The sequence below is a fragment of the Microcebus murinus genome, chromosome 16 (genome assembly GCF_040939455.1).
Source record: "Microcebus murinus isolate Inina chromosome 16, M.murinus_Inina_mat1.0, whole genome shotgun sequence".
In the NCBI taxonomy this organism is placed as follows: domain Eukaryota; kingdom Metazoa; phylum Chordata; class Mammalia; order Primates; family Cheirogaleidae; genus Microcebus; species Microcebus murinus.
In genome coordinates, this window is record NC_134119.1 from 14,116,311 (window position 1) to 14,133,668 (window position 17,358).

Consider the following 17,358-nt stretch of genomic DNA (forward strand, 5'->3'; position numbering starts at 1 on the left):
AACCTGAAAAATCTCCTCTAGCCCTTCCCAGTCTTACACATACTATCATCCCTCCCTTTGGGCTTGGGTGAGGACGAGGTGAGGGTAGAGCATCCCTCTAGGGGGCAGAGGTCTGACACAAGAACAGCTGTGGGAAAGACACCACCAGATGCTGGGTGACCCTAGGGAGCCCTTGTCTACTTCCCCATGGGGTGATCTACAAAGATGAGGTGCTTGAGGCTGTCTCAGGACTTAAGAGGTTAAAAGTCATCCAAATCATTATCCAGATGGAACTTCCAATACATTCATGCACACAGGCACTCAGCTCACAGACAGACACAGAAATATACACATCAACATGCCCATCAACACTCTGGCAATACAGTGACACACATAAGCACTGACCATCCCACAAGTCATCAGAGCTAGTGGGGGATGCTCCTCCCTCAAGACACACACATGGCCTCTGGCACAAGTACATAGCATTCCAGACCCACATACAAGTCTGGGGGCTGTGTTTTACTTCAACTGTGCAGGAGTTTGGGAGTATGAATGGGAAGACTGAGCAATCACCTTGGGACACCAGACAGGACCATCTTAGTCCCAGGGCAGGGGATGGGAAGTGAGAGGAGAGAAGGCATGGGTAGGAGAAGCAGAAGCCTATAGCCACTCCTCCTCTCATCTGATGAGCATTACACACCTACTAAGTGCCAGGCTCTAGGCTTGGAACTCAGAACTCAAAGATAAAAGGATATGGTCCCTGTCCTTGAGATGCTCTGATGGAAGAGACACACAAGTATTTACTGCCATCCATGTACTGCCACAAGTATAACTGCCATCCATTGGGAAATGTGCTTTAATGGTGCAGTGGGTGAGCTGAAGAGGAATGACTACTTCTGCCTGGGAGTGATAGAGAAAGTGAAAAAGATTTTCAGGAGAGGTTAAATGATCCATAACTTACAGAATGAGTAGGAGTTATCCTGGCTGATGGGGATGAGGGTATGGACACAGGTCCCCCAGGAGCAAATAAGGAGAGAGTCAGAATGACAGACTAAAGGGCTGGTGTTTATTGTGCATGTGATGGGAGCTTGCGTGGAGGATGGCTAAGGCAGGATTGCAGGCTGGGAGGCCAGTGGGAAAATGTGGTCATGGCTATGTAAGGGACATCAGAGGCTTGGACCAGGGTGATGGTGACAGAGGGGGAGAGATGTGGCCAGATTCAGGATAGGTTTTGGAGGTTAGTGGCCAAGATATGAGGATCAATTGGATTTTCTGGAAAGAGAAAAGGAGGGGCTGAGAATAGCTCCGGAAATTTCTGACTTCATAATCTGGGAAGGCTGGTAAGGCCATTCATGAAAATGAGAAAAGAAGCAGACAGATTATGGGAAAGACAGAGCAGAAGGAGCCCAAAAAATCCAAGTGGCCACGTGCAGGAGACGGTCGGTTCAGAAGGCTGGAGCCCTGCGGACGTCTAGGCCTCAGTTTGGTCATCTGTGCACTGAGAAGGTTCGCCAAAGAAATCCCTCACTAGGGTTCTTGGCGCTTGGGTTTGCGTCGGTCGGGGCGAGCTCACCTGCGGCTCAGCAGCGGCCCCTGGCGGCCCGGGGAGGCTCCTCCTCCTCCCCGCGCCGGGGCCACTCCAAGCCGATTCGTCTCGTTCCTTCCAGACTGGAGGGGCTCGGAGCTAGGGAGAGGACCCCTGATAAGTGCCCCTGCCGAGGAGCCCGTGTCTGCAGCCAGGATGCTACTTCTCCACCGAAGGCCAGAGGGATCCTGCCCGCCCCCCGTCTGTACCCAGCGTGGAACGTCCGTGACAAGACCACTGCACTGGGCCCGCGAGGAAGACGCCCCCAACCCCGCCGGAGCTGGCTCCTCCCAGCCCTTCCGGAGCCGGAGCAGAGAGGGAGCTAAGTGGGTCCCTGAGGACCGGGATTGGAGTCTCCACGGGATCCTCCCTGGTCTGGCCGCCCGGGGTCCACGCTAACTGGATCCCAGGCGCTGTCCAGAGAGGCAAAGGACTGGAGGATCCGCCAGGCACCGCTGACCCGTTGACCCCGCACCCGCCTCAGCAACCCTCACTCGCTTTTCTTCGCGCCCTCGATCCCACCCTGGCCCCACTCCCGCCCGCTTGCCCAACCCCTTCCCCACTTGTCCCGCCCTTTCCTGCCCCCAACCCGACCCCGTCCTGCCCCCTTCCCTCGGCTCTGGACCCACCCCTTAATCGCACAGCCCTCCCTCTCCCTAGTCCCGCCTCCCCGCCTCGCCTCCCGCTCCCTACTCGAGATGCCCGGGCCCCTTCAGAGCCCTCAGCCCAGTCCCCGCCCGGACCCTAGCCCCGCCATCGCAAGATCCGCCCCCTTCAGCTCGGGTCCCCTCTCTGCCCCTGGCCCCACCTCTCCCCTGCGGCCCCGCCCACCTCGCGCCTGGTCCCGCCCCCTTCACGCTTTCCGTTCGGGTGGGCCGGGTCCTCGCTTCCTAGGTCCCGGCAGGTCTCCTCTCTCTGGCCTCGGGCTGGGACCCCTCGCCCCTTGTCCTGGCCCCGCCCCCTTCCGCACAAGGCCCGCCCCCGTTGGTCCCGCCCCTTCTCTCGTCCCGCCCCACTCCGGCAGGCCCCGCCCCCTGCGGCCTCTACCTTTGACGTCTTCCCCCGGGAGGCGGCGGGGGTCCGAATGCCGGCGGGACTCCGGGTCGCGAGTTCCGGCGGGCCCTGCCGGGGGCAGCGAGGTGACGGTGAACCTGCGGCTCATGGCGCGGAAGAGGCCAGGCGGCCGCGGTGTGGGCCCCGATCGCACAAGTGGCCGCAGCCGGGCTCCAGGAGGGAGAAAGAGCGGATTCCCCCCACCCCCGCCCGCCCGCCGCCCCCCGCCGGACGCGGCGCCGCGCAGGGTCCTAGTGCCCGCTGTGCAGAGGTTCCTTGGATCTGGCCTCTTCCCTCGGAGGCCCTGGGCTCTCAATGCCACCCCAAGGGCCTGAGGAGACCACCCGCAGCTGAGAGTCGTCCCTACAACGGGGGGCCCGGTGTGTGGCTCCTGGAGCCTGGGCCCACCTCTGCTGGGGTGGCCTAAACACCTGGGGCTCATTCACTCGCTCATTCATTCAGCACATGTTGATAGCACTCTTGTGTTGCAGGCAATGGTGCTAGGCACAGGGTTGCTGTGGATACATCAGTGAATGAGACCGACTGGCTTTCTGCCCGCATAGGGCTTAAATTCTAATGAGGAGAGAGGGAAATAAGAGTATCAGTGAGCAAACACATAGATAAGACAATCTGAGACTGTGTTATATGTTAAGAAGAAAAAACAGGGTCATGGGATTATGGGAGAAAGGACTGCATTGGGGGGTGGTCTTAGAAGGCCTCCTAGAAGATATGATATTTGAACTGAGACCTCCGTGATGAGAAGAGCCAGCTATGCAAAGATCTGGGGGAAGAGTTCTCAGGCAAAAGAAATGGCAAGTGCAGAGGCCCTGGGGTGAGAAGGTCCTAGGCAAGGTCATTGTGCCTGGGACAGAGTGAGTGGAGAAAAGAGGGATAGATGAGGGAGGAGAAAAGGGCAGATTATGTGGTCTGTTGAAGGCTTTGAGGAGCCTGGATTCTTTTCTAATCCACAAGGGATGTCATTGGAAGTTTTTGAGCAGGGGAATGATGTGATCTCATCTATATTTTAACAGGATCATTGTGACTGCTGGGTGAAGGCTTGACTAAAGAAGGGCAGGTGTGGCAGCTGGGAGTCTAATTAGGAGGCTCCTGCTGACCCCCAAGTGAGAGGTGATGATAGCCATAGCAGTGGAAGTCATCTGATTCCAGATAAGTTTTGGAATTGAAACCATCAGGACCTGCTGATGGATTAGATGTGACATGTGACAGTAAGAGTGTAGTCAAGAAATCCCGGAAACTCCCATACACTGTGCGTGGGAGTGTAGACAGGCAGGCAAAACCACTTTGGAAAATGATTTGGTCATATCTACTAAAGCTGAGCATACACATATCCTTCAACCAGCGATTTTACTCCTGGGTATATACCCAAAAGAAATGGCTGCCCATGTTCACCAAAAGGCACTATTCATAATAGCCCCAAATTGGGAACTACCCAAATGCCCATCAACAATAAAATGGAGGCCAGGGAAGGTAGCTCACACCTATAATCCCAGCACTTTGGAAGGCTGAAGAGGGAGGATTGCTTGAGACTAGCCTGGGCAACGTAACAAGATTCTGTCTCTACAAAAAATAAAAAAAAGAAAAAGTAACATAGTGGTAACTCTTGGGGAGAAGAGATGGTGATCGCAAGGGGGCTACTAGGGTGCTGGTAATGTTTTGTTTCTTGATCTGGGTACTGGTTACGCAACCGTGTTCAGTTTGTGAAAACTTGTTAAGATGTACACTTATGATAGGTGCATTTGTTTGTATGTTTATTATATTAGAGCAAGTAGATATATACTTAGGTTTAATGGTTCTTGGTAATTTACTCTCTAAGGAAGACTGTCCCTCTAGCACAGGAAGAAGATCCTGATTCAGTTCCAGTTCAGATGTCATGTTGGCTAGGAAACATTCCCCGACCTCAACTACAATATCTAGAATCACAAACACACACACACACACACACACACACACACACCAGTATTCTATAATAAAGGATCATACATTGCACACTCCCCAAGCATGATCCCACTCCTAGCAGCCACAGAATTACCCTTGTAACTGAGCTGGACTCTGCGGGTGGAGCCTGGAGTCTGTACACAAACTCCGAGGGCGTTCTCATGCACTCTAAAGTTTGAGGACCACTGAGAGGCCCATAAGTACAGGAACATAGTCCAATTCATTTCTCTATCCCCAGTGCACAGCACTGGGCCTTGTTCCAAATAGGGGCTCAATAAATGTTTTATGAGTGAATAAATATATTGATTGTTTCCTCAACCATAAAATAGAAATAATCGCATCATACCTTCCTAATAGGAAGGATTAAATATGTTAATATTTATGAAGTGCCTAGAACACTGCTTGGCCACATAGTAAGCATCCTATCAGTTAAATACATATGTGCATGCATGCATAAATGAAATCTGCTCCTAAAGGTTACAGAATCCAAGTTTATTAGAAACATTCCAACAAAAAAGGAAGGTGGGAAGAGAGGGCCCAGCCCACCTCCACTCCTCTCTGACCTCTAGAATGGAATACCAGTTTGTATCCAGCAAACTGGCTCCTTCCCCATTGGGAATGTTCTTGGTAGAGACCCGTACTGCACTGCTGAAGCAGGATGGCAGCCCTAGTATTCAGGGCACTGCAGGATGTCATAGGTCACGTAGCCCACAAGGTCCACCTGATTCACTTCATTCCGGGAACTCACACGCCAGTAGAAGCGATCCTGGCAGAAGTAGGCTTTCTCTGCAGGGGACAAGCAGGCATGAGAGGGGTCATTCCAGTTCTTCCACATACATATACAGAAATCAGAACAAGATCTTGACAATCATCCCTCCTGCCCTTTCTAGAATTTTCCAAGGTTTCCACAGCATATGAGACACTGGAGGGCACAGCCCAAAGCACTGGCACACAGTAGTTACTCCATATACATTTTGTGAATAGACTAACAAATGAATGGATGACCTATCTTAATGCTCAGAGCAGTTCATTCACCACTCATTCATTGAGAAATCCACCCATTCATTCAACAAGCATTGATTGAGCACCTACTATGTGCTTTGTTCAAGGCGCTGAGGATAAAAGCAGAAAAAAATACAGCCATGATCTCAATCCTTTCGATGCTTACACTCTAGTGAGGCAAGACAGATGATTAACAAGCAAGCACCTTAAACAAGATTGGTTTTGGAAATGTAGAAAGCTATGGAGGAAATAACAAGTGAGTGAATAGATAATGAGGGTCAGAGAAGGCCTCTCTGAAAGGGTGGCATTAATACTGAGACCTAAAGGATGAGAGGAAGGCAGCCCAGTGACAATCTGGGGGGAAAGCCTTCCAGACAGAGGGAACAACTGGCGCAAAAGCCCTAAGCCAGGAATGACCTTGATCTGTTCAAAGAGCAGCCAGTGTGGGTGGAGCAGAGTAAATGACAGGAGTAGCACAGGAAATGAGAACATGAAGGGTGGCCAGGGGCAGATAATGTTAGTTTCTTTGACCTTGGAACAGGTCTAGGGTCACTCTCAAGACCATTACCCTCACTCCTACCCTCTCCCTAATCTCGGGGAATATATTAAAGGTATAGAATAACCAGTATGGTTTGGACTGGGGTGTTTGCAAAGGAGATAGCAAAAAAAAAAAAAAAAAAAATGACAGATTCAAAAAAGATTTTGTTGATAGAGATAACAGACCTTGTCAACTGGTTGGATGTGAGGGGTGACAAAGAGAAAGCAAGTATAATTCCAGCTAACATCCCTGTTTTACACATGGGGAAACTGAGGCTCCAAGAGAAGCAGTGACTTGCCCAAAGACACACAACTAGGAATTGTCTTATCTCTCCCTGTATCCCCAGTGGCAGCACCGTGCCTGGCACTTTATAAGGACTCGATGACTAGTGTCTGATGAAGGAATGAGCCTCCATGCAAACCACCTGTGTCCTGTACTGGAGAGAAAAGAGCTTCCAGCCGGGAGGGAGGAAATCTGGTTCCATGTCCTGGCTGTGCCCTTGACTCGCTGTATGACCTAGAAAAGATCTCTGCGTCTGCAGCGATTGTATCTGTGCTGGGACATTGCCTCATTTTTTAAGGGCTCTTTCCTTCTCGTTCAGAATTTGACCAATCACTAGGGCAGGGGAGCCTAGCACGGTGTCTCATGAAGGGACCCTCCCCTGCCCGCGTCCTCAGCCCTCACCTTGGTACTGGAAGATGTCGTGCGTATTCAAAGGCACTCCGGGGAACATCTGGTCCACCGGCGTGGCGCTCCTGCTATCCACGGTCTGCGTCTTTCCGTCGAACCTGCAGGAAGGAGGCGAGGAGACAGGTGCTGAGCCTGCGGGCGGGTGGATGGCGCCCGGGCTCCCCCTGCCGGCGGCCGCGGCGGCTCTCACCTCCAGAAGTGCTGCCCGCTGAACAGCAGCACCTTACCGCCGCCGCGCGGGAGGGCCCCGGTGACGTGGGTCACCTCTGAGCCCAGGCCCAGCTTGTCCAGACGCCTCGGGCCCAGCACCGACGTGCCTGTGTACACCCACACTTGGCGCCCTGTGCAGGGGAGAAGGGTCACGTCGGTCTGGGGAAGCGGGGGTGGCACACATTCTCCTTGAATGCGAGGAGGAAGATCCCAGCGAGGCCCTCCTGGACCAGCGTGCCCGCAGTCTCGGCAGCCAAGCCACAGAGCCGCTGGGCATGGCTGTGCAAGGGCGTGGCGAGGAGGGGAACTGCAATTCGGCCCCCAATAAATGTGCGAGAGCGCATCCGCCAGGGGGCGCCTCCTCCTAATACGCGCGAGACGGTTGCTAAGTTTTCGTTGGTCTCCACTGGTGGGGACTGAGGCGGGGCGGAGGGAGAAAGGAGGAAACTCACCCGAGAAGAAGAAAACCTTCTTGCTGAGCGGCTCCTCGAAGGCAGAGTCCAGCTTCCGGGGCAGCGCGGGCCACGAGTCGGCGATGAGGAAGGGGCCCTGCAGCCGGCGCCCCCTGCCGTCAGAGAACCGCCAGTACCTCCTGCGGACCGGACAGGGAAAGACCCGCGCTCAGCTTGAACGCACGGCCAGTGGGCGGGGAGGGACAGGCGGTCCCTCCCCTAAGCGCCCCCATCCACGCATCCCTGCCCCCTCACCCGTCCTTGAAGAAATGCAGCCGGTTCCCTATTTCCGCGATGGCGTCGAAGATGTTCACGTTGCAGGCATCGTCTGCGGGATCCAACGACACGGTGGGGCCGGCGGTGGGGCCCGCAGTGGGGGGGCCCGCAGTGGGGGGGCCCGCAGTGGGGGGGCCCGTGGGGCCGGCGGCGGGGGGCCCCGTGGGGCCGGCTGTGGGGCGCTCCGAGGGGCGGGCAGTGGGGGGTCCGGTGGGGCAGGCCGTCGCGGGGGCCGTGGGCCGCGGCTCAGGCGTGGTGGTGGCTGGAGGCCGCGGGTCAGGTTCGGGGCGAGGACCTACAGAGACACGGGATGAGACACTCCCTATCCCCGCGTATCTCCGCCCGCTGGAGAAACTGGCCCCCGAAAGCCTTTCGGCGAGCCCCCCTCCGGCACACACTGTCTTCGTCACCCGGACGTCGGAGCCCGCCTTCCCCAGCCACGGGCAGGCCGCCTGTGACTAGAAGTGGCTGGCCTGCCTTTGCGCCCATGCCTGTCTTCTAGAGCCTGGGTTCTGTGTCACCGTCGCCAAGCACACTACCCAGGCAGCGCGACCGGACCGGGCTCTACGTCCAGATAGACGCCGCGGTCCCCTCTCCAGAACCCCCGGACCCCCACCCCGTTCTCGGGTCCTAGACGGCGCCACGCCCTTGCCTTCCTCCTGCCACCCTCGCCCCGGCGCCTCACCGTAGAGGTGCTGGATGCCTTTCACGTCGTCCGCGTGCAGGGGGGGCTCCTCGGTGAAGCGGTACATGGGGTACATGAGCGCCTCGGGCACCGACGTGTGATCTAAGCCCAGCGCGTGGCCGAACTCGTGCGCCGCCACGAGGAACAGGCTGTATCCTGGGGGAAAGGGAAGCCCGAGACGTGAGCGCCAGGGCGACACCCAGCCCTGGCCACCCCACCGTCACCGCTGCCGGGGCCACAGCCGCCAGCCCCGGACCCTCGGAACCCGGCCCACCTTGGTCTGGGCAGAAGCCCCACTTCTTGTCGCTGTCAAAGTTCGAGGTAGTGGCGCACCAGAGGCGCCCATCGTTGCGGCCCTCGCTGGTACAGGTCGAGTACTGCTTGCCCAGGAAGACGAAGGGAAAGACGCACAGCTCCCCGGCCGCGTTGCCCCCGATCACGGTGGAGTCGGCTGGGGAGACCGAGGGCCTTGGGTGAGCCAGGTGTGTGGGTCCCCTGAGGAGCCAGGGTGGGCCGAACTAGGAGCTGGGGACTCTTTGTGGCCTGCTTTAGAAGCCTAGGGGGCGCTGTGGAGCACTGCGGAGACGCGGCGAGACTAGTGGGCGGGGCCTGGGACGCCAGACCGAGGAAGAGGCCGCGGGCAGAGCATCCTTAGTGGATGGGGCGGGGACGGGTGCAGGAGGTGGGCGGAGTCACGGCGGTCCTAAGGACCAATGACAGTCGAGAGTCAAACTGATGGGCGGAAGAGCCACGTTTCGGGGACCAATGCGGGATGACAGGGTGGGGCTTCATCTGGTAGGCGGGGCGGAGGTACCTCGGGTCGGACAGAAGCCGTAGAGCCTGTCCTGGTCATAGTTTCCGGTGGTGGCGCACCATCGGTAGCCGTCGGAGCGACCGTCCGTGGTGCACGCAGAGTAGGATTTGCCCTCGAAGATAAACGGAAACTGGCAGGGTTTCCCGTCCGCATTGCCGTCCTGGGTGTAGAGTCCTGGGGAGACCCACGTTATTACCCCCAAGTGCGACCCCTCCTTTAACTCACGGACGGTCTGCAGTTCATCCCTCCTCTCCTCACTTCAGGGATGGGAAAACTGGGCCCAGAGTGAGGGAGAGTGAATTTCAGGCCACACAACTCTAGAGGCAGAGCTGGGATTAGAACCCAGGGTTCTGGACCATGAAGGGTGGGGGGCGCCCCCACCCCTTGCCGCGCCCCACACTCACTCTCGCTGGGGCAGAAGCCAAACTTCCGGTCGGTGTCATAGTCGGCAGTGGTACTGCACCAGGGCGTGTCATCTGAGCGGCCGTCGGTGGTGCAGGCGGAGTAGGAGCGGCCCTCGAAGGTGAAGGGGAAGTGGCAGGGGGCGCCATCTGCGTTTCCGTAGTAGGTCGGAACCACTGCAAGCGGAGGGGGAACAGGGTCAGGGCAGCTGGTGATGGGTGTAAGAGGAGGCGGGAATCGGGGGGCTCGGGGCGGCTCAGGATCTCACCAACGCCCTTGCCCAGCGACCACAACTCTGCATCGTCGAAGTGGGCGTCTCCCTGAATGCCTGGGCCAGGAGGAAAGGCGTGTGCCAGGAGCCCGTCCTTCCCGTCAAAGGGATACCCGTCTCCGTGCTCTGAAGAAGCGGGTGGAAAGGAAGGGAGTTAGCCGAGTACCGTTGCCCCTGACCCCGGCCAGGACTCCTGGCTTTCCCCTTCGCGCGCGTTCTCACCGTCGACGCCAAACTGGATGACGATGTCGGCGTCCCTGCCGTACACGCGAGTGAAGGTGAGCGGTGTCACCGCGCTCCACACCGCGAAGGCGCGGGCAAAGGCCTCGTCGATCACACTTCGCGGCAGGTCTTCCGAGTAGTTTTGGATCCTGTGGGGGAAAAGAGGAAGGAAAGAGGTCAGAAGTGAGAGGTCGGAGCAGGGCAGCAGGGACACCCCAAGTCTCAGAGACTTCTGCAAACACGATGCTCCCTTCGGTCCACGCTTCCATCTGTAAAGTGCTTTCAGCCGCACTTTTTGTGTTTGGACCCTCTCAACGGCCCGGCAGGAGGACTTGGATTCCGAAGCCCATTTCCCGGAAGGGGAAAGGGAGGCTCAGAGGTGGAGCAGCTGCCCCCAGATTCCACCTGAAGCAGTGAAACCTGGGGACCCTTTTACCGTCGCGCGCACCAGGACCAGCCTCCTCGCCCCAACTCAGCGCCCCCACGCTCGGCAGCTCACCAGTATGTGATGTTGTAGTGGTGCCACTTGAGGTCGCCCTCGAAGGTTTGGAATCTACCCACGTCTGGGACTCCGCAGCGTGGGGCACGCATGGCCTTCAGGGTGGTGCTGTCCAGCTCGCCAGTCTCGGGCAGGGACAGGTGCTTCTGGAGCAGCAGCAGCGAGGACCTCATGGACAGCGTTTCCCCGCGCATCTCAGCCACACGAGAGTAACCATAACGGTACAAGTACTCCTGTGGATGGAGGGGCAGAGACATCCTAGAGCCCTGAGCCCCTTTCTCTGCCCTACCCAGCCAGGACTTCACCCCTCCAGGTGCTCAGGGACTAGCAACAAAGCATTAAACCCAGGACACCAGTGCTTTCTGCCCACCCAATAATCTCCCTTCCCTTAGACTTCCTCACTCCTTCCCACCCTTGGATGTCTCTGGCCCATGCCGGCCCTGCAGGGTTTACCCCCTGTTCACCCCGGCCCATGCCCACTCCAGGACCATCCGATGCCTCCCCCACTCATGCCAGTTCCCATTTCCTACCTAGGAACCCCGCACTGCCCATTCCTGGCCGTCACTGCCCAGGGCTGGAGCAGGACCCCAGTGTCTAACCCTGGACACCTCTAGTCTCCAGGTATGCCCATCACTGCTAACACACCCCTAAAGCATGTCCTCTGAGGCCCCATGCCCTCTCTGGGACATTAAGCACCTTTTCAGCCAGCCCTGCCCAACTCTAGACTGGGGAGTTTGCCTACCTCTGCCAGCTGCCTGTCAGTGAGATTGCTTCTCAGGTCGCTGGGGAAGACCACGACGGTGGGCTGGCGTTGTCGTAGGGGGCCGGCGGAGCAGCAGCCCAGCACCAGGAGTGCCAGGACCAGGGGCTGCCAGGGACTCATGGTGAGGGCAGCAGTGTCTGGCTACAGGTGCCCTTTGTGGGGGCTTTAAGGAGGCGCAAGTAACTGTGACCCCACCCCTCCCTGGGAGGCGGGTGCTGACTCAGGGGATGGTGTGTGTGTGTGTGTGTGTGTGTGTGCAGCCCCAGCATGAGAAGGCAAAGAAAGGGCTTACACCACCTTCTCTCCCCACCGCCACAGTCTCACTGCCAAGTCAGGCAGGACCCCAGACCCGCAGGAAACCGCAGGCCCTCAAGGGAGGGGTTGGGTTTTGCAAACTGCAGAGCTTGTGGGAACTGTATGAGAGGGAGGGAGAGGGTGAGCTGGAGGACTCCCCCGCCCTCAATCTCAGAGCCCCAAGTGGTCAGCCAAGGGAAAGCGGTGGAAGACCCCCACCCGGGAGACCTCTTTCTGAATCTAGGGACCCCTCCCCGCCCCCACACTGCAGGCTCTGTCCTCTTTTCCCCTCCCCCAGAGCCTTCCTTGATTCAGCTTCCTCTCCCTGCTCCATCTGGGGGCGGAAGGAGTGGGCTCCCTAGGCAGGAATCGGGGAATTCCACTGGGGCACCCCCTGTCTTGCACAGGCTGAATCTTCAGGGTAGTAATGGGGAGAGTCTGGAAACCAGCAGACATGGCTTCACCCTCTTCCTCCAGGCCCTCGGGCAAATGTTCTACCACTCTGAATTTGTTTCCTCAGCTGTGAAAAAGGGCCCTTTGCCCCTAAATTGATATGAGGATAAAATGAGATCAAACACATGAAATACTTAGCATCATGGATGTTGTCAGTCCTCAATATACAGCAGTGATTACTTTTAATTATTGAGTGCAAGGTCATCATTCCAAGTTGGAATCAGGAGACCAGGGTCTTGGGCTCCAAGCCTCAGGGTAACCTGGAATAAATGCCTTCCCCCTTTTTGGCGTTAGATTCTTCAACTACACATTGGGGTGGGGTGAGGGGGAAAGGATCTCTGGGAGCCCTTTCAGTTCTCCAGCTTTGCTCTATGCAGCGAAAGTGGCTGCAGCCCCAATCATCACACTTAAGCCCTAATTTGCACCCTCCATCCTTCCCTTCTTCCCAGCCAGCCAGTTTAGGGCAGGTCTGTATTTACCTTCTTGAAAGCCTTATTTGAGAAGATCAATGATAACAATTCAACAAGCTGTATTTATTTTATTTATTCATTCATTTATTTATTTAGAGACAGGGTCTCACTCTGTCACCCATGCTGGAGTGCAGTAGCATAATGATAGCTCACTGCAGCCCCAAACTTCGGGGCTCAAGCATCCTCCCACCTCAGCCTCCCAAGCAGCTGGGATTACAAGCATGCACCACCACACCTGGCTAATTTTTTTTAACTTTTTGTAGAGATGAGGTCTCATTACGTTGCCCAGGCTGGTCTTAAACTCCTGGCCTCAAACAATCCTCTTGCCTCAGCCTCCCAAAGTGCTGGGATTACAGGTGTGAGCCACCATGCCTGGCCCAACAAGCTATATTTAAAGGGCCTACTATGTGCCAGATATTTTATATGCTTATCTAATAAATGAGTCTGTGAGATCCAGACAATTGACGTCCTTAATAGAAAAAGTGAAGCTCTAAAGTTCACTAATTACTGAACATCTACTTTGGAGTCATGCAGTCCTGGCTTTCAGTCCTTATTCTGCCCATTTCCAGCTATGTGACCCTGGGCAGGTCACTTCCCTCTGAGCCATAATAATAACGCATTTTTTGAGATTTACTGTGTCAAGCACTGTGATAAGCTCTCTGTAAGCTTCTCATTTCATCCTCACCATCTATGAGGTAGGTTTAATGAGTACCCATCCCATTTTCAAAGAGGAAACAAGCTCAGAGCAGTTAATGAGCTTGCCCATGATCACATAGGGAGTTATACACAGAACCAGGACTCAAGCCTAGAGCTGCCTGGTTCTGAAGCTTTTCATCTTTATTACCATGTACAGGGGACTGAGATGACCAGGGTGTAGAGGAGGAGTAGGTGGATGAGATGGGGTGGTGTGAAGGTGGGGGGGATTTGAAACCTCCTACAATTTGCTGCTACCCACTGAAGAGAAGAGAGGAGGCCCAGGCCTTTGGGGAATCAGAGGCTAGGACAAGGGACCCAGGAGAGAACTCTATTCTAGACTTGGGAGTGTGGGTCATACAGCATGTGATTTTATTTATTTATTTATTTATTTATTTTTTTTTTTTTTTTTTTTTGAGACAGAGTCTCACTTTGTTGCCCAGGCTAGAGTGAGTGCTGTGGCATCAGCCTAGCTCACAGCAACCTCAAACTCCTGGGCTCAAGCAATCCTGCTGCCTCAGCTTCCTGAGTACCTAGGACTACAGGCATGCGCCACCATGCCAGGCAAATTTTTTCTATATATATTAGTTGGCCAATTAATTTCTTTCTATTTATAGTAGAGACGGGGTCTCGCTCAGGCTGGTTTCAAACTCCTCACTTTGAGCGATCTGCCCGTCTCAGCCTCCCAAAGTGCTAAGATTACAGGGGTGAGCCACCGCACCCGGCCTGAGCAATGTGATTTTAGAGAGGGAAACAGAGGAAGAGATGCTCCAATCCAGGGGAGACATGGGCTTTACATGAATCCATGAGTTACGCCTAACTTGCCATCAATGATACCAAATATGTTGTATGTATGTATATATATCACATTTCTCAAACTTGGAACTTTGGATGTTTGGGGCCAGATAATTGTTTATTTTGAGGGGCTGTCCTGTGAATTTTGTAAGGTTTAGCTGCATACCTGACCTCTACCCATCAGATGCCAGGAGCACCTCCCCCGTTGGTTGTGACAATGAGAAATGTTAGCAGACATTGCCAAATGTCCCCTGGGGGAGTGGGAGGGGCAGACTCACCCCCAGTTGAGAACCACTGGTATATGTTGATTTTTCTATGTAAAGGATCCAAAGCCTTTAACAGGTATTCAAACCATTGATGATGATCTTCAAACCTTTAAAAACCATTTTCTCAACAAATATGTGTTGAGTTTTTATGGGCCAGGCATTGTGTTAAGAATTGGGAGTACAGTAGTGCCCAAGAGAGCCTTCATCCCAGTCTTTATGGAACTGGCAGTCCAGGAGGGGAAAGACTGAATAATTAATTACCAGGGAGACAAGCATCACTAAAGGGAGGTCTACTTACCTATTCCCATTACCTCTATCATGCAGATGAGAAAACTGAGGCCCAGAGTGCTCACAGAACAAGCCAGGGTCAGAGTGTGGGGGGCAATAAGGCGTGGCGGCTGAGCCTGCACTCTAGAGCCAGGCTGCCTAAGTTCAAATCTCAACTCTGCCACTGACTTGCTGTGTGACCTGAGCAACTGACATAACAGTGCCTCGGTTTAGCCATCTGTAAAATGGGGGCAATCATAGTGCGTCCTTCATGGGGTTGTTGTAAGGGTCAAAGAGTTAGCAGAGACACATGCCTGGCACACAGGTAGTAAGTGCTTGCTGCTGCTCTAATTATGACCACCTTCAGGACAGCCAGCTGTTTTTCCCTCGGGGGAGCAGGGAGAGGACGCCCAGCCCAGAGCCTGATTCCTGGAGTCAATCCAACTCATACCCCTCCCAACTTCCTCCTTTACTCCCCTTGCTCCCCACCCCCCATCAAGGGGAACCTGGGGAGAGCTTGGCTTTCAACACGGCAATGGCAGGAAGTGGTTCTAGTTACCACATCCCCTTCCCTACTTCCCCCAGCCCCTCCTTCCAATACCACACAGAGTTTAGCCATGGCCCTGGGTGAGGAAGACATAGCCCCAGGTGGGCCCCCCCAACCAGATTCATAGCTTGGACTCTAAGCCCCTGGCTGGGGTAATGGTTCTGTCAGCATGGGGAGGGGGCTGACCCTGGAGCCCTGAGTCACCAGCTGGATGACACAGCCCTGCAGGCCGCTATTATTAATAGTAACTTCAGGCCCCCAGACCAGGGTCAGCCTCACAAGATGAGGAATCTGTCCCTCTATTTGGATGGGGGAACTCCAAGCCTGTTCCTCCCAAACCGGCCGGAGAGGGGAGGGCCGCAGGCCAGAGAAGCCCTGGCAGGATGTGAAGGAGACACTAGAGTCTGGGATGAAGCAGAAAGGTGTGTGTACAGCAAGACATGGCCCCAGGGAAGAGCATCACCCAAGTACCCACCCCCCACCCACAAAACACACCAACCATCCCTAGCCCCAGGCTGGTGGCAATTCCCATGCTGACTCTTAAGAGTCCCTGCTAATACTAAGTCATGCCTCCCACTTATCTGTACTGAGCACCTTTGGTAGGGAAGTCACAGGGCATAAACTTTAGCATCAGACCTCTTGAGTTCAAATTCCAGTTCCTACCATTTAGTGGATGTGTGACTTCAGGCGGGTCATTTTGCCTCTTTCTGCCCCCATTTCCTCATCTATAAGGGGAGAAAAGAATAGCCCTCACTTCAAAAGGTTGTAGCAGGGATGAAATGAGATTATGCATTGTAAGTTTTCGGCACAGTGCCTGGCACACAGTAGGTACACAGAAAAACACCACTTAGCAATTATGATTCCGTTACTCCAGGGCTCTCACCTTCACTTTGCAACTTAGCATTCATGATCCCATTTTACTGGTGAGGAAACTGAGGCTCAGGGGCTTACCCAAGTCCACACACCTAGCGAGAGGCAGACCGGGGACTCAACCCAGATCTGACACCAGCGTCCTGATCTTTCTACCATGGGTTCTGCATGTGTCCCCAGCCGCCTAGGTCTGTGAAGATTCTAGTCAAGGCATGTGGGGGGACTTGACTTCATCCAGTGCAGTCATGCACAGTCACATCTGATCTGCACTTTATGGGGGATCCTCTTAGCCGCCTATCTGAACCGGAGCTTTCAGAACCCCTTGGAATTCATGGGAGGCAGAGGTTGTGAACCATTTTCAAGGTGATGGCCCAGAGAAGTGCTTTAAGTTGCTCACTGTCACACAGCTAGTGAGTGACAGAGCTCCAGCCTGGGCATTCTGACTCCAAATCCCGTGCTAAGATCAGATCACTGGCTCTGGCAAAAAGGAAGTCAGTGGGGACGAGGTCTGGGGGCAGGGAGGGTGGCTGCCTAGGAGCCCAGCTGCAGGGGTTAAGCCTGGGAGGCAACAGAGGGAACAGGGGTGAGGTATTTGACTGGGCTTCGTAGAAAAAAGTGGGGGGTGAAGTAAAAAAGGAAAAGAAAAGTGAAGTAGTTTGAAGGGGCAAAGAACAGTCAAGTTGAATCTTATTTAAGGTGAGAGGTTCCTGTCTACAAGAAGGGCCAGTGCTATGGGAGCAGAGATGCTGGAATGGAGACAGAGAGGGTGGGCCTTAGACCAGAGCCTTTGGCATTGGACTGCCCACTGGCAGGTAAGAATACGCTTAGGGTCCCAGCAAAGCAGGTGCAGTCCCAAAATACACATTTAAAAGATTGTTTTGATGTTTGAAAAAAAAAAAACCCTCAAAATAGCCAGCATGGGAAAAACCAGTTCTCTGTTGGACTTCCTTATATAGTCATGTCAGTGTTTAGTGTTGTTTTACTTTGGATGACAGATGGGGAAGGCCACCGTACTTTCAGTGATCACAACCCCTAAAGGTCTAAAATCTGGTCCTGTTCACAGTGGGGAGGAGGTGGGGAGGGGCCTTAATCCTCACATTCCATGGTGGCTCAGAGGGGAAGTACACACAGCACACAGGGCAGCTGGAGACAGATTTTGACGCTTTTCCAAGCCCAGGCTGAGCCCCTACTCTTGGTCCAGCGTGCTTTCTCACACGTCTTCCAGTTCAGCGGCTCTCATAGCGTACTCCCAAAACCAGAAGAAACTGCAGCCCCTGGGAACTTGTTGGAAACCTGAATCCTGCCT

The 17,358-nt window shown here is 54.8% G+C and overlaps 2 protein-coding genes across 2 annotated transcripts in view; both read right to left on the reverse strand.

Annotated features, from left to right (window-relative positions):
- SLC12A5 (solute carrier family 12 member 5) overlaps positions 1-2,805 on the reverse strand; it is a 40,278-nt gene extending 37,473 nt beyond the window's left edge. The window contains exon 1 of the mRNA XM_012742994.2: positions 2,612-2,805. Coding sequence (XP_012598448.1) covers positions 2,612-2,726 — 115 coding nt within the window. The 5' untranslated portion in view covers positions 2,727-2,805. The remainder of the gene's footprint in view (positions 1-2,611) is intronic.
- A 2,245-nt stretch (positions 2,806-5,050) lies between these two features.
- MMP9 (matrix metallopeptidase 9) lies at positions 5,051-11,633 on the reverse strand. The gene is made up of 13 exons (XM_012742998.3): positions 11,377-11,633; positions 10,635-10,867; positions 10,136-10,284; positions 9,911-10,039; positions 9,645-9,818; positions 9,241-9,414; positions 8,701-8,877; positions 8,427-8,582; positions 7,721-8,036; positions 7,466-7,605; positions 6,994-7,144; positions 6,798-6,901; positions 5,051-5,359 (listed from the first exon to the last, which is right to left on the reverse strand). The coding sequence occupies exons 1-13, from the start codon at positions 11,515-11,517 to the stop codon at positions 5,241-5,243; spliced, it is 2,163 nt and encodes a 720-aa protein (XP_012598452.1). The 5' UTR covers positions 11,518-11,633; the 3' UTR covers positions 5,051-5,240.
- Between the last annotated feature and the right edge of the window lie 5,725 nt (positions 11,634-17,358).